Source organism: Pelmatolapia mariae, linkage group LG16_19 (genome assembly GCF_036321145.2).
Source record: "Pelmatolapia mariae isolate MD_Pm_ZW linkage group LG16_19, Pm_UMD_F_2, whole genome shotgun sequence".
Lineage (NCBI taxonomy): Eukaryota > Metazoa > Chordata > Actinopteri > Cichliformes > Cichlidae > Pelmatolapia > Pelmatolapia mariae.
Genome location: NC_086241.1, coordinates 42,464,015 through 42,480,208, shown reverse-complemented (window position 1 = coordinate 42,480,208; position 16,194 = coordinate 42,464,015). Strand labels below are relative to the sequence as shown.

The 16,194-nt window shown below is 40.2% G+C and overlaps 2 protein-coding genes across 2 annotated transcripts; both read right to left on the bottom strand.

Annotated features, from left to right (window-relative positions):
- Positions 1–554: 554 nt before the first annotated feature.
- On the bottom strand, positions 555–5,650 carry sptssa (serine palmitoyltransferase, small subunit A). The gene is made up of 2 exons (XM_063499533.1): positions 5,070–5,650; positions 555–2,829 (listed from the first exon to the last, which is right to left on the bottom strand). Exons 1-2 carry the CDS (start codon positions 5,170–5,172, stop codon positions 2,726–2,728), a joined length of 207 nt encoding a protein of 68 aa, XP_063355603.1. The 5' UTR covers positions 5,173–5,650; the 3' UTR covers positions 555–2,725.
- A 319-nt stretch (positions 5,651–5,969) lies between these two features.
- eapp (e2f-associated phosphoprotein) lies at positions 5,970–12,201 on the bottom strand. The gene is made up of 6 exons (XM_063498058.1): positions 12,035–12,201; positions 11,133–11,311; positions 9,799–9,930; positions 9,065–9,179; positions 8,817–8,945; positions 5,970–7,313 (listed from the first exon to the last, which is right to left on the bottom strand). The coding sequence occupies exons 1-6, from the start codon at positions 12,112–12,114 to the stop codon at positions 7,025–7,027; spliced, it is 924 nt and encodes a 307-aa protein (XP_063354128.1). The 5' UTR covers positions 12,115–12,201; the 3' UTR covers positions 5,970–7,024.
- Positions 12,202–16,194: the final 3,993 nt, after the last annotated feature.

Sequence of the window (16,194 nt, the reverse complement as noted above, 5' to 3'; positions counted from 1 at the left end):
AAGAAAAATGAGAGCCACATATGAGGATATTTGTTTAACATTTCGATACAACAGTAGCAGTATAGTGTCCTCGTAAGTGGATATCAGGCCCTTGTAGAGCAAAATTGAGTATTTTGGTCTAAATAACCCAAAATGCAATGTCCACATATGTGGACGCCAGGTCCTAGGAGGTTGAATTTGTACTTCAGTTTATGTAATTCCCAGAAGGTTGATTCTGTTCATCTGGATTTAGCGCTTTTCAGTAGGAGAAACATTTTGTCACTCATCCAAGTGACTTGTCTCAGCTGACTGCAGGTTTCCCCAATCTTATAAACAGTACCTTTGTACAATGACTGAAACTAGCTCACTGAATGAATAATGGGCTGTGAGGTCAGTTCCTTGATAATGAATGAATGAATGAATGAATAATTAATGTGCAAATGCACGGTTTATAAGGTTGGGGATGATTGAGCATGCATTAAGACCTTCAGTTTATGTAAATACTCATAAACATGTTTACAAAACTTTGATGATGAAATCCACAAGATCCACTTTAAGGCTGTCTTTTTTTTTATTGACGAAAGTCTTGAATGGACTGTTTACAATAATAGTTACATTCACTGATAACAACGCAACTGCGTTCATTCTTGTTTGGATTGCAGGAGCAAAAAAAAAAAAAGAAAAAAAAAAAGAGAAAAAGAAAAACCATAGAAACCCTGCCATCTAGTGGCCTACACTGACAAGTCCACAGGAAGGATTGAGACCAAGTGGAACAACGTTAGTTTAACATCCCTTTAATGAGTTCAGTCATGTAGAAGAAGAAATAGCTCACAAACACAAATGATTAATTCCATTTACTAATATATTTGACTATAAAACTTTACAAATATGTATTTAAGGTTATATATACATAATTGAGAAAAATACATCATTTTGCAAGGAAAGGGGATCGTAATTCTTACAGGAGTAACATTGGCAGTACAAATACACATAAAATATTTTCACATTAAAATGTATTTTCGCTAACATTTCTGTGCTGAAGAAACTCTTAATGATGACCACAGTAACATAAACTTTGGATAACTGAGCACTCTTAAGCATAAAAGGGGACAATGCTGGCTTTTCAGAGCAATGCATATGTACAAGCACATAAAACCACACGTTACTGTCTCACAGCCTCATAAAGGAAAAAAAAAAAAATCGCTTTAGTTTCTCAGTAGATCAAAGTGAATTTACTAATATTGACTGTATAGGTGTTCTTGGTGTGCTCTAGTCGCTGCAGTTCCACTGGTCTAAATTAGACTTGGCAGCAAATTAAAATCAAGCTTAACAACATCTCTACATTTTCTGCATCAACAAATTAATACTTGCACCATTCTCATGACAATGAAACTTCATTCAGTAGTTTGGAGGTGTATTCTGTACAATTTGATTTGCAGTGATGACAGTAAAACAGCAGTACTTAGTGCAGGCAGAACTGCTGTGCCCAAAATCAGACCGTGTTAATTTGGCTTACAGCAATAAGGGCTGGAGTGTAAAGTTAAAAAAAGAAGATAACAAATGGATGTGTCAAACCCAGCTTTGTTGCAGCAAGTTCACACTGTGATGACTATTTATTTGATCCCTGGAATTTTAAGTGATTACAGTGCCACTTAAAAAATGACAATGTGTGTGGAAGGGAAAAGAGACAACTGAACAATATTGAAATAATTTATGGGGACTAACCAAATTTGGAATACGGCAAATTGAGTCAACTCATGTCCACTCAAGACCTTCAGGTGGGCAACAAATCCTTTAAAATGGGCGGGTGTTTTAGACCAAGATTCTCTAAAATGCCCAGACTGCATCATCACACTTACATCCTGACCCAGCTTGGACTAATGGGATAGGGATGAAGGTCCTTATTGTAGTGGTGGAAGTAGAAACAAAAGCATTTTTTACAGATGTGCACCTTCAACGTGGAGAATAAATCACTCATTTAACTCACTGCAAGTGCATTTGATTTGAGAGGAAGTCACTGAAAGTTACTCAGCAGTTTAAGTCATGCCTTTGACCTTTATATTGTAAAAGGATTAACCTTTTGACTGAACCGTCTGATGATGCACACGATCACAAGTTACAGTGCCCGTATGTACAAACCATAGCATAAAAGTGATGGGAAATAGTTAAGGTGGAAAAGAGTTTATCAGTTCCTAAAAGCAACAACTTGACAGCCTGGATTGAGAATCAGGTGCCCTCCGATCCGGTCCTGCTCAAAAAATGGTGTATTTTTTATTCTACATATTCTGTCCATCGTCCAGTGTCCCATCTCTGAATGTAACTAAGACAACAACTGTTTTAGTGTATCAATGAAATTAACAAAATAGTCCTCTTAACGTACACACATTAAGGCATAATTGATCCAGAAGAGAGAGGAGAAAAAAAAAAAGCACAGCACAAAGAACAACTTAATGTGAATCAAAACCAAGCGCACCCCTTTTCAAGGCTTTGCCTCCAAGCCCAGCACTGCTTACAATCTGAACGTCGGTAGCAAAGAAACAGTCGTGAGGACTGTTTCTTTGCCTACAGTGTCCAACCAAGTATCTGGCATGACCCTCCCAGCCAGATACTTGACTGTTGATACTGGATCAGTCTTGGAAAGGAGAGAATTTCTGCTGCAGAACCCCAGAGGACAGCAGAAAGACAGGTGAATGGGGAGTAGGCAGATGGACTGACAGGAAGCCACAGACATACAGGACGATCCGGATCACTGGATGACTTCAAAGTAGTGCAAGATGGCCATGATGTGCTGTGGCATGAACACATAGCCGGTGTATATGGCCATACCAGCCACAGAGATCAGCAGGGAGTCTGAAGAAGAGATGTTAAGGAGGAATTTCTGAAGACATTCAAGTTTTACTGCAGGGAACCACAAACTAACTAACTGATGCACCTTCAACAATCAGTAGCTGGTAATGTGCTTTACATCCAACAAACACTGCCTGCTAATGGATATAGGCTGGCAGCCAGTAACACCTGCATGCAAATGTTTGGTGGCCAAACAGTCAGTGGCCTATTTTCCTGGTTTGTGAATAGAAAAGATATCAATACAAGCCCTGCAAAATGTTAACTGGCTTATATAACAGCTGTGGCTAAAGTGTAGACACAAAGTCTCATAATTTCAGTAAGGCAAGTCAAACTTTAGTGGTAAATCTTCTAGCAACTGGAAAGAATTTCAAACCTGTTCGGCAGGATTTACATTCCAGAAAGCAGTGAGGAAAAAATATTTGAAATAACTTTAAAACTATGTACAGAGATAGCCACGATAATGCTCTCAAAAATCACACTATTGAGCGTAAAGCATGTTTACACGCTCTATAATTACCTTGCTAATGTAAACAGGAAAGCAGACTGTTGCTAGAAAGAGGCCATCATTTTGCTCAAAGCATGGTCCAATAGCCATTTTCATTGTTGAATGTCCTTGCTGATCGCTATCATATAAGATCACCTCTACACAAAAAGGCAAGTTGCAGAAGGCTCTGCAGCTCTTATACTTGCTGCTTTCCACAGGCAGCATCTTCCAGTGGGAATATGTGACACTGTTGTCTTGCCTGACAAAATTACTGTGCTTACAAGAAAAATTAGCAACCGCATCACACACACATCTGAAAGCTCCTGGTTCTTCAAGGACAGAAACTGCTGCTTTTTATCATCTTACATGATGAATATACATTTTTAACTTATGACTCAAAAAGATCATTTACAGTACCAGGAAACTTTAGGTGGAAGAACTTCAGTGTTTATTTTTGCTCCATTTAGCTGTAAATGTTGTACAAAACAGATTTTAAACTTGTGACAGGATGTTTTGCAATGAAAATAACCTTGGAGGTCACAGCTCTCTACAGAGCTGTACACCTATCAAGTGACCAGATATTTCCTAACAGATTTGTCAACCAAGAAATTTTGTCAGTCACTGACATTTTCCAACGCTCATTCACTTGCCATTCCCGATAGGAAACGAAACAGGAAAAAACCCAAACCCTTAAATACTTACAAAACCTACATGCAAGTACAAAAGTCTCATCGGCCACTGGAAGTTAAGTTCATCGTAGCCATAATCCGCTTCCTGTAGATCAACAATAAAATAACCAGTGTGATCCCTGAGCGACTGCGTTACGTTATTTGATGAGATGCAGGCTGATAACGAGCAGGAAGACACAGTAACACACCTGACCCTCGGAGGTAGACGAGATACACCCCGACAGTGACGCCAACTGTACAAGACAATACATCATGCACAGAATGTGATACTGATGACTTCCTGCACTGCCACAGATCAAAGTACAGTCATAAAACCATCAACAAGGGGTACACTCTAATTATTAACTTCGCTCAGTTAACATTGTTTGCGTTTTTTAAAAGCATAAAATTAAAATAAAGGTCATACGTAACGTGTATGTACTTCACGCGACAATCACCTGACCGACTCTCTTAAAGTAGCTGAAGCTAGCTTAGCTTTGATGCCGCCCAGAGTCAACTAACCGCACAAACGCTGGACTTGAAAGCTTGTTTTCTATATGAAAGGCAAAGTACACAGCACTACAACAAAGTGTGAAACATTCTTTAATGTATCAATGAAAGGAATTTGACGCTTTACTCAAGTCTGTCACTACAAACACGTTTCTTTATGTTATGTCAACTAGGTTATGAACTAGGAAGCGGTTTACGCACACATCGCTCCAGTTTTCATCCGTTTATAGACAAATCAATTACAGATTAAAACACATAACTTGTAGAATAACATTTAGAGCCGTCTCTACAATGTGGCGGATGAGTGTTCAATTCAGAATTGACTAAGCTGTGAACTCTTTAGCTTTCAACGATACCAAGGGCCGACTCGGTCTATATGCCGCATTTGCCATAAATCACCGCTCATGTGTTTAAATGCTGTAAATGGTTTATACAAACAACTGAAGCCATGTTTACTTTTACGTAAAGTTAGCGCCATCAGTGAAAGATCTAGGTCAGTCAGGCTAGCGTTCGGCTAAAGGTAGCAAATTAGCTCGGTCGTACATCCCTTCAGAAGCCACTTCAACACGGAAAAAGGATACTGAACACCGTCCTCTCCCAGGGCTCCAGCATGTACAAGGCTGTCACCAGAAGATACTGGTAGTAAAACCAGGATAACTGCTTCCAACACTCTCCAAGTGCCATGGTCCTAACTTTTAAAATCAACTTTGTTCCTTCCTCGCGGCTCTTATCCTCTTTATGTTTCGTGGTGAGGTGTTTTCTGCTCACGTAAGGTTTAATCGTGAGGCGCTGGTTTCCGGCAAATCACAACTCAGCGTTCAACCGTATGATTGTGACGCACACCAGGGTGTTCCACCTTCCTAATTTCAAAATAAGAGTCAAAAGTAACTTTCAACACCACATCAAAGATGGATTTATACTCTGTGTTTCAGAACAGCAGCTCTATTTTTATGTGCTTGTTTATCTTGCTTTGCCTTAACCGAGTGCCCATCTTAGTGTATTTTCTTTCCATTAAGCATCAAATATCTTGGTTCTTTAAAACAGATTTTGAGTCGCCCCCCCCCAAACCAAAGCACTCTACTGGCCCAAACACTCACTAAAGCACTAAATGTGGATCATTCCATGGCTGAATAGATTCCCCAACAAAATGCTATACTCCCCAGTTTGAAACACATTTCCTTAAGAAGTACAGATATTTATGAAATCAGTTAACTACCAATTAAACGTCAGGAAACTATATTATGATCATACCAACTGTGTACAAGTGAGGCAGACTTGTACACAGTTGGTATGATCTCTATTCCTACAATTCTGATGGACATCAGAACATTTACTTACCGAAGCCATAACTGTGGCAGCATGCATATGCTGAAAATTACCCATCTCAGACGAGATTATTTGTCAAGGAAAAATGATGTAGCCTTTCAAAAGTTTCAGAAAACTGTTTTTTGCATTTTAAAAAATAAAAACAGCAGCAAATGTAAAACTTTTAGAAGTCTCAAGTTTTTCAGTGTGATTTAGTCTATATTATTTATGGCCAATTACACAGGCCAAATTAGCATGATGGCAAAATTGCAAAAATACACTGATAGTCGTAGAAAGTTCTGTGGTTGCTCTACTAACAATGCACAATAATGACCAGCATTCTAACTACAGCGGTGCAAATTGGTCGAAAACAAGCAGACACTATGAGTGTTGAAGTATTCTGCTAATAAAATAACACAAAATCTAATAAAACAAAGGACAGGTTTGATCATGTTCTTGTTAATATAAACAGCATTGTAATTCAGATTAATGAGGGGAAGCTAAAGGAAAATCAATATGTTTTAATATAGGGGCAAACTATCCTGTCAGAAATTGATGAGGAATTTGTGTAATCAAGTGGGAGGAGATGAAGTGTAGGATTCATCCAGAGGAGAGCTGCATTATGAAATCTAAATGCAACAGCTGACCTGTACCTTAATAAATCAGATTTGTTTGACCGATTTAAATTTTCTACTCCCAACATTTTTTGCTCTCCAAATTACACACGCAGCAAGACAAGACACAAGAACACCGGAGTCAGCGGCAAAAGGTTGTGTTCAGGCGCAGCACTTAAAGTTTTACAGATATGAGCTGGGACATTTTTTCTAATCCTGAAAAGGATTTCATTTTTGGTACCTGTGGAACAATGTGTTCAAAATGTGTATGATAAACATGATCAGGCGACTGATCACAGACTGATTTGCCATCTCAGCCGTGATGCTGAAGGAAAAAAGCTGAAAAAAGCTGTTGTAACTGCTGTAAACACAACACTGACAAGTTATCACTGGCGCCATGATCTTATTTGCAAAAAAAAAAGAAAAAGAAAATGGACATTTACACATCCTGCAAATACAGAACAATAACAGCGTTAATTTAAAGTGATGAGCACACGTCCAGTGTTCACTCCCCTTTAGCTCTGCTTTGGTGAGCATTTTGGATATAAAGACAATGATCTGAGCCACCAGGTGTGAAGTTAGAGACAAAGTCCAGCTCAGACCTCGTTCAGTCCTTGTCAGCAGTGGCTGGCCAGGATGTTGAAGAAGTGGTAAACCTCATCTTTATCGAACACGGCCACCTCAGTGGAGCATTCAGAGCACTGCACCGGGTGGTACACCTCATCAGCATCCATCCCCATTGCTGCTGGAGTCTCATCCGCAGGCGACTCTGTCTGCTGTCCCCTCCTCCTCTTCCTGTTCCTCCGGTTCTTCTCCTGCTGGTTTTTGTAACGCAGCACCTCCTCTCTCTTGACTGTGCAGTTCATCACAAACATTGCTCGATACTGCGTGCGGTACTTCTCGTGCCTGAATGGACACAAGAGAGATGTGTCGTTACATTTTAAAATGACAAAATCTCTACAAACTAATGAAAGTTTCTCTTACAATCACTTCAAATCTTTCTTTAAAAAAAACAAACAACAAAAAACTGATGTAGAGTATGAAGTGACTCACATGCCTTGTGTTGTCAAAACAGCTTTGACTGTGATACTATGATCCCTAATCTAACAATACGGACAGTGACATGTAATGGGAGTTGGGCAATGGCCCGTTGGCTCTCCTTAGTCAGCAATAACTAGTTTTTATTCATGTTTTCATCACATATTTAATCATTCCAGCTTTTCAAACATGGGAACTAGTCCTGTGCATATATGAAAACATGGGTGTAGCTTTGGTGTCAGTGAAGTAAAGCTTAAGTGGAAGTGGATTAACCTGCATTTTTTGTAATGGCCAGCAGGGGGCGAGTCCTAGCTTTGCGAAAAGGTTTCCAGTTGTTTGAAGTATATGGCTAAATGGCCCTCAGCTCCTGTTATCTGTGCCCTCAGCAAGGACATTCCGGATAAGTTAAATCACCAAATTAAAGTGTTAAGGCTCCAGTACACCCTCTGCATTGGTCGCTTCACACGCTGCAGCAAGCTTATCACGCAGCCACTTCTATTTATGCCCATTAGGGCGCAGGAAGTCAATGCATTATTTGCCTGAATGATGGGTGTCGCCACTCAAAGAATACCGCCAACATCAGCACTAATATATGAGGAGTAGAAGTCAAAACCCCAAAGTCTTAAGTTTTCAAAATGTTTCAAAATCTCCCTCTGTATATGTGTATGTCTCTGAGCTTCTGTACTGGAATATCATTAAAATGGTGATAAAAACCTGACACAATCGTACACTTGTGTTCAACGCAGCTGCAACAGCTGCAGTGGAACGCTCCAGGTTACAAAATCAAGAGTTGCACCACGGGCGGAAGATAAATCAAAACAGCAGTGTGTGCGAACTGATGCAAGATTATTTTCAGTGCACACTGCCGTGCTTTGGGGCACACGGTGAGCATATTGAATACAACATGATGTTGTTCTCAATCACAACAAGTGACCTCAGCTCTCCTAAAATATATTGCATGTGATACTTTGGCACGCTGTGCATAAACAAGGATTAATACAAACACTGCAAAACAATCAAGACACTCTAAGAAATCTTGACCTCTGGAATATTTGTTTCGAATGAAATCAAGACTTTTCTTAAAATGTCAGTATTATTAAGTTCTAGCAATTTTCCCTCTGCTGGACTGAAACTCCACTGTGTAGGACATGAAGCACGTTTTAGTGTAGTAAAAAAGAAACTTACGCTCTTGGCCATTATCAGACATGGTATATGTAACACTACTCCATCATCAGTCAGATTTTGTGGATGTCAAACTTCTATAGAGGCGAGCAGCTCTCTGATCTCAGTTAACGTTAGGCTGACACCTTAATCTGCTGCTGGGTAAAGATAGGGATCTGCACTGTTTTGAAACCTGCTGTGGAGCCTCACCTCTGACAGTCCAGGCAGAGTGTCGTCATGCAGGCGGGACAGTTAAGAACAGCGTCGCTGTGAGGCAAAGCTTGAGGGTGGCGAAGCTTTGAGTGAAAAGCTGCAGCAGGTCGTTTTCTTCTGCTGTACCTACACAGGAAGGTAAGAGGTGGAATGAGTCTCTGGAGGGAAATTTAAAAAAAGAAAAGAAAAGAAGCAAAAACATCTGGTGGCATGTGTTTTAGAAATTGTAAGAGAATCTGTGTTACTCTCTCCTCTTGGCGTCAACCCAGGCCTGGTCTCTGTCGTCCTGGTCGGGGTCGTACAGCAGCTCGTCATTGGTCGGAATGGTCCGCTGTCTCTGCCTCTGGCTTGTTGAGCTGCCTACAGAAGAAATTTTAAATACTGTTAGTGGCAGGTTGTACATGTATTCTGTCATCTAATGATTCAGTTAAAAGGACTAGATGTTACAGTCCCTGATAATGCATTGCTTTAGATGGAGAGACTCTTGAAGGATGGCTGTTATGAGGAAAGGCAGCCTAGAAACTTTGCCAGCAGCACACATCGTTGTGTGCCTCAACTTTCGGTCTTTTACCCAGGCTAATCTGCCATTTTTCTTCCTTGGTTAGGTTTAGGGATTAGAGATCGATCTAGATTATCATTTTAAATTTGGGACACATCATCAGTAGTGGACCTTGGATTCATCGGGTGTTTCGGCCATTATCACTAGACACCCTCATCCAAGGAGGCCCTGCCAGGGCTGATCAGGCCCTGGAGTGTGTCACTGGTTTATGTTACATTTTTATTTCTCTCCTTCTTTCTTCTGTTTAGTTTCCTACAGTTTATTTTCTATCTATTCACTGCAACTGAGAAATAATACTTACCTCTTTAGCATTTATGGAGCCTAACTTCTTCAAAGGGATAGAAAAGGTGATAGAGAGAAGTAAGAGAATGACATCTTAATGACTGTTAGTAACCACAGCAGGAAAACCAGTTCTCTTACTCGGTGTGCCGTCCTCCTCTGAGTCTGAGTCAAAATAAACCTCATCATACATCTGTGGGTTAGAAAGTCCAGGACCACCACCAGCACTTCCTCCCCCTTCTGCTCCTCCTCCTCCTGGTCGTTTTGAGGTCTCTACCAGAGAACAAATACACAAATGCTAAACACAAACTGTATTTACAGAGATGGTCTGTCAGACACAGCAGGATAAGTTAGTTAACCTTGGGATTAAACTTGGCTTCCTCCTATACCACTAGTGACACAACATAATACTTGTTTTGTGCTTAAAAACCCGCTGCAGCACATTATTTAGTGAGTCAGAAATTAATGCTGGGCACACACTGTGCGATTTTTGGCTCATTTTGAGCCGATTTTTCAGTCGTGCGACTGTTTTGGGGATTGGCCCGAGTTTCGCCTTCATCGTGTGTCGTGCATCCTGTAGTATACGTGGGGTAACGAGAAGCGATTAACACCTCACGACCAGCTCCTGATCATCAATCACTTGGTCGTGAGGGTGTCACCGCAGCCTCTGACACTGCGCACGCGCAAACACAGAAATGAAAGTGAAAAGACGGGGCAGCACGGCAGTGCAGCGTGTGATCTGGACACAAGCGATGGAGGCACAACTTGTAGAACTTTGGCAAGCTCATCTGAGCCTTTCCCATGTGGCCTCACAAAATTATCATGACCACAACAACCGTGAAAATAATTGGATGGACATTGCTGCTCAATCACAGCTGCCTGATCAGTGTTTTTCATTAGCAATTTAGCAAAGTTGATGGTGGCAGTGTGCGTGTCTCTGTGAGTGAAAGACAGAGAGGGAGAGAAAGGGAGAGCGAGCGACAGATTTTCCGTTATAACTTCATGTTATGGACGCACAGTGTGAGCACTCAAGTTGCATCAGAGCATTGGGCCATATAGTGTGAGCATCGTGACCTGCGAACTTCTAACCCCTGCGAGTCAATCGTGCAGTTTGAGCAGAAGCTGAATAACGTGACTGAAAAAAAAATCGCACAGTGTATGCCCAGCTTAACAACAGTGGCAACGCCGGTTGTTTTTTTGGAGCCAGAAGTGGCCATAATTGAACAAGATGATGGAGTGCTAAGTTTTACTCAGCAAATAAATGAACCACACAGCTGATTATTTGTAAGATATTTTCATTAAAAATCCTCAAAACGACAACATCACAAACACTGTCAGCTCATTCAATGACTAGAATTAGCTAAGATGAAGCTTTGCACACAGCTTTTGGCTATAGCTGCCATCTAATCAGTTGATAGAAAAGTAAATCCAGACATATCACTAAGAAAATACAAATACTAGCAGCTGAGTGTTACCTGCTGCTGTTCCCCAGGTTCCCTGCATGGTCTTGATGGTGGAGCTGAGCTCTGCCTCCATCTCTTTTTCAAAATCATCCTCGCTGGATGACTCGCTCTCCCCAGTTAGATACTCTCTGATCAGCTTCTTTTTCTGGTCCGGAGTCCCGTTCAGGAGCACGTCCAGCTCATCCTCCGAACTGAAACAGGGAGAAAGTTTTCAGGAAAAAAGACAACAACACAGACTCCCAAACCCAGAAGATTAAGAAATTGAAGTAACCATTCATATGTTATTCTGCACATGTGACATTATATCATGTAGTGCTATCGTATAGTATTTAACAGACCAAATAATTAAGCACTTAATTTGAAAACCAAGAATCCACGTCGAAACTGTCGCTTTAAGCTTAGCTCAAAACCAAAATAAGTTGCCTGTACTCACTACATCCATCGGTACATACATATTTGTTGCTTTAATAATGAATAAACTTCAGATCTTCAGGTAGACAAGTTCTTTTGAAGTTTTGGACACATCAAGACATCGCAAGACATCACTTATAACTATTAATAATTATGACGTCTTGCTTAATTTTCTCCAATTTAGCGCCATAATAATAAATCCAGAAAATTCTTGGCTAATTAGGGCAATAATAAGTATCTACACTCGTGTATTTTATTTTCTTCTCACCCGCTTGCCTGCAACATTTAGACTTATAAAAATCTGCCGCCTTTCTATAAACATAATTAAGCAGTAACATCCATGTCACGTTAAAATAAATTCACCGTAAAGAGGGGCTCAGCACAGTCTCCCTGCTATTCTAGTTTGTTTACATGTTAGCTCCCAGCTAGCTATCTGCACTTTAGCCTCCCAAAGCCAAAGCTGCGCTGGCCCCTAAAAATAAACACCCGTGTTATCCTCGCACCTGCTGGCGGCCCGCTCTTCGTCGCTCGGCTCTTCGATCTCATATGACTCAAAGTCTTGTGCTTGACCTAGCTTATTCATGTTAAATGTTAGAGGAGCTATAATTACAATAGCATGAGGAGCTGATAAGTTAGCTACAAAACGCCAAATAGCTTCTTCCGCTTCCGCTTCTTCTTCGTTTGTGTTTAATAAGGGTTGGTAAGCGTATACTAAAGTCCATTACCGCCCTCAACTGGGCTGGAGTGTGGGACAGGCTCTTAGGGAGGAATATAACAAAAGGATGAAAAAAAAACTGCTTTATGTTATAAAGTTGTATATATCCCCAACAGTGTCACCAGCAAAGCACCCCCACACTATCACACCTCCTCCTCCATGCTTGTAGAGACCATCCGTTCACCTTTTCTGCGTCGCACAAAGTCACACAGAGTGGAAGCATCTCAAATTTGGACTCATCAGACACAAGCACAAATTTCCACTGGTCTAATGCCCATTCCTTGTTTTTCATAGCTCCAAACAAATCTCTTCTGTTTGTTGCTTTTCCTTAGTAGTGGTTTCTTCGCAGCTATTTGACCATAAAGGCCTGATTAGCACAGATGTGTCTGCTATTGGAACCCTCTTTTCCGGACTGACTGAACTTAAGTAATGATGGACTGTCATTTCTCTTTACTTAGGTGACTGCTTCTTGTAACAATATGGAATAAGGTTGTCTGCTGTGTGCCAACCTGACTTCTGCACAACGCAACTGATGGTTCCAACCCCATTAAGCAGGCATATTGGTGCTGTGGGAAACATTAATATCTCACACTCCAAGCCCCGCATCATCACAAAAAGAAATTTAAAGAGTTTTCAGTGAGCAAGCTTTTCTTCACAACTTCTTCAGTTTTAACTGGTGTCATATTACATTGATTGACAATGTCAATTTAGCTTGGAAATATTTCCAGAGAGTTTTATCTACTTTGTGGACAAACATGCCCCCTTTTGTCAGGTCAGAGTTAAAGGTCGGGTGAGCCCCTGGTTCAGTTCTGAACTGGCTGGTCTCCTACATGAGAGAAACCAGGCCTGGTCAGCTGTGAGAAAGTCAGATTCTGATGGTGATTGGCCACTTTTTCATCAGCTGCAGAAAGGCCAACTGTGACTACTTTTTGACTTTAACCACTGACACTTCAAATGACCCTAGGTGGTGAGGTTTTGGCAAGCTATAAAGTCTCTCTCTGTCAACTCTCATTCCACAGAGCTACCTCCTCACTTAATTATTAACTCCACTCCTGTGTCAGACAAAACCAAAACTCTCAATTGTTGTAACAAACACTTTGTTGCTTCTTATTCTGTGTAGCACATACATATACAACTCTGCTGGTAGTTCCTCAGTTACTAATACTTTTTCCTTTACACCCTTTATGGTAGAAGAGGTACGTATCTGCTCAAGGCATTTCCATTGAAACTGCAGCGTCATACAAATACCTAGGTATTGTGATTGATGACAATCTTTCCTTTAAGCTATGCATTGACCACCTAATAAAGAAACTGAGGGTGAAGCTGGGGTTCTTTTTCAGAAACAGATGTTTCTCTTTCACGGCAGGGAAAAGACTTGTTGCTGCCACTTTTTTACCCCTCCTGGATTACGGTGATATAATTTACATGAATGCCTGTGCTCATCTGTTGGATTCTGTCTATCATGGGGCATTAAGATTTATAACTGGCCATAAACCTTCAACACACCACTGTACTTTATATTTTCTTGTTGACTGGTCCTCATTGGCTTTACGCAGGATGGTTCATTGGTATCACTTTATCTATAAATCTATTTCTGGTTTACTGCCCTCTTATTTATCAGAGTACATGTTACACAAACAGTTTAGTCATAGACTGTGGTCTCAGGACATCATTACGTTCACTGTTCCATCAGTTCATACAGAGCATGGAAAGAAGGTGTTCTCCTTTCCATGCCCTGTCTTCACATTATTGAAGGATTTGAAGCTCTCTCAACTGATTTCACTTGCAGACTTTAAAAGACGAACAAATGTTTTTGTGAAATCATCACTGGGAACTTGTTCTTGCCTTTGATATGACTGTGTACATTAGACAAGTTTAGCTATTTTATTGTTTCTGTTATTGTTGTAAGTTTAATATGTTTGTCTGGAACAGGTCTTGCTTCTAAATGACACATTGAGTCTCAGTGGGTCTACCTGTATAATAAAGGTTTAATAAAAATAAAAATGTAAACACAATATTGAGTTTTTAAATGATTTCATTCATTCAGAAAAAACAAAAAGCCACCCTAATGTACCCAGCCCTGTATCAAAAAGTAATTGGTGTGAGGCTGCTTTGATGTTTGACGACCTGGACAATTTGTCGTAATTCATGGAACCATGAATTCTGCTCTCTGCCACAAAATCCTGAAGGAAAATAGCTAGCCACTAGCTTGTACCTTGAAGCTCAAGCACACTCAAGTTATGTAGGAGCACAATGATCTGAAACACACCATCAACTTCACCTCTGAAAAAAGGTTGTGGAATGGCCTCATCAAAGTCGGAACAGTTTTAGACGCATGACCTTAAACAGAAAGCCCTTCAATGTGGCTGAAGTAGAACAATTCTGGAAAAAAGAGTGGGCCAAAATTCCTCTACAGGTTTGTGAAAGACTCATTGCCAGTTATTACAAATGTCTGATTGCAGTTCTCGCTGCCAAGGGTGGCACAACCAGTTATTCTGTTTAGGTGGTAATTACTTTTTCACACAGGCTTGGATATGTTTTTTTCCTTAATAACTGAAATCATCATTTCAAAACTGCAGTTTGTATCAACTGCGTTTTATCTTTGTCTAATATTACAATTTATTGGATGATCAGAAACATTTAAGTGTGACAAATACACAAAAACTAAAAACTTCTTCACAGCACTGTATATTACCTTATAACATTTGTGCACTCAAACAATTTTTTTTCCAGGTGATGAAATAAATTAACAGTTTGTTTCATTGGTTGAAATTGTCAAGAGTATTTCATGTAAGAAAGCCATGAAAGCTGACTGCATTACTGATACTGGAGGTGATTCTCAGGAGCCAGGTTTTGATGGTGATGCTGGCATGTAGGCCGCACATCCACAGTAAAGCACTGGCTTCATTAATGCAGTTTGTGCACCATCTTTCGTCGTCAGAGGACATACTGGAGGATCTCTCGACACCTGTCTCTTCTCTGTTTTGATATTGTCCATTAAAGCTTTGGTAAGCATTTGTGAAATATGCCATGATAACATTTCAGCAGAGTTTTATCCTGTATTTATGAATGGCATGGTGAACTGTGTCCACAGACAGTGATTTCTGTGATTTCAGTGACAGAATCATGCCTGTTTTTAATGCATGTGAAATGCCATGTAATGCCACGTGAAATCCCAAAAATCATCACCCAGTGTTGATTTTTGACTTTGCACACAGATTTCTACAGATCAGAATCTAGTGATGATATAATACACTTTATGAGATATTCTTTTGAGATAAATCTTTTTTTGTTGGAGAGCATTATTCTGAAGTTGTTCCATAATTTGTTGATGCTTTCTTTTGCAGATGAGTGAAGCTCTGCCAATCTTTACTTCTGAGGAACCCTGCCTCTCTGAGATCCTTCTTTTATACCCAACCACATTACTGACCTGTTGTCATTTAACAAAAATGGCAGCAAAATGTTCCTCGAGCCGTTTCTTTGTAGTACTACTTACTTTTCCAACCTATTCTTGCTCTTGCCTAACATTTTTGTTTGAGCTGAAAATGAATTGATTTTTTTTCTAAATAGTTAAATGTGAATTGTCAATAAAATATGGATTTTTAAGATTTACAGATCATTCTGTCTTTATTTATATTTTACACAGTGTGCTAGTGTTTTTGGAAGTGGGGATGTATTTTCTTAGGTGATTAGAGATCTTCCACTATTGCTGAAGGAGAGCCCAACCCAACAAGACACTACAAAGTGGTTGATATTTACAAGATACAAGTAGACGTGGTCGTGTTTTTTGTCTTGCCAGATGAAAGATGCTTATAAAAGACAGAACAGAACTGCAGGAGCAAGAGCCTTACATGCAGAGACCATAGATTTAAAGAATGTGAGATAAAGATGGAGCCACCACTAGATGGAGCCAAAAGACCAGACATGTTGTTTCAGATGCTCAAGACA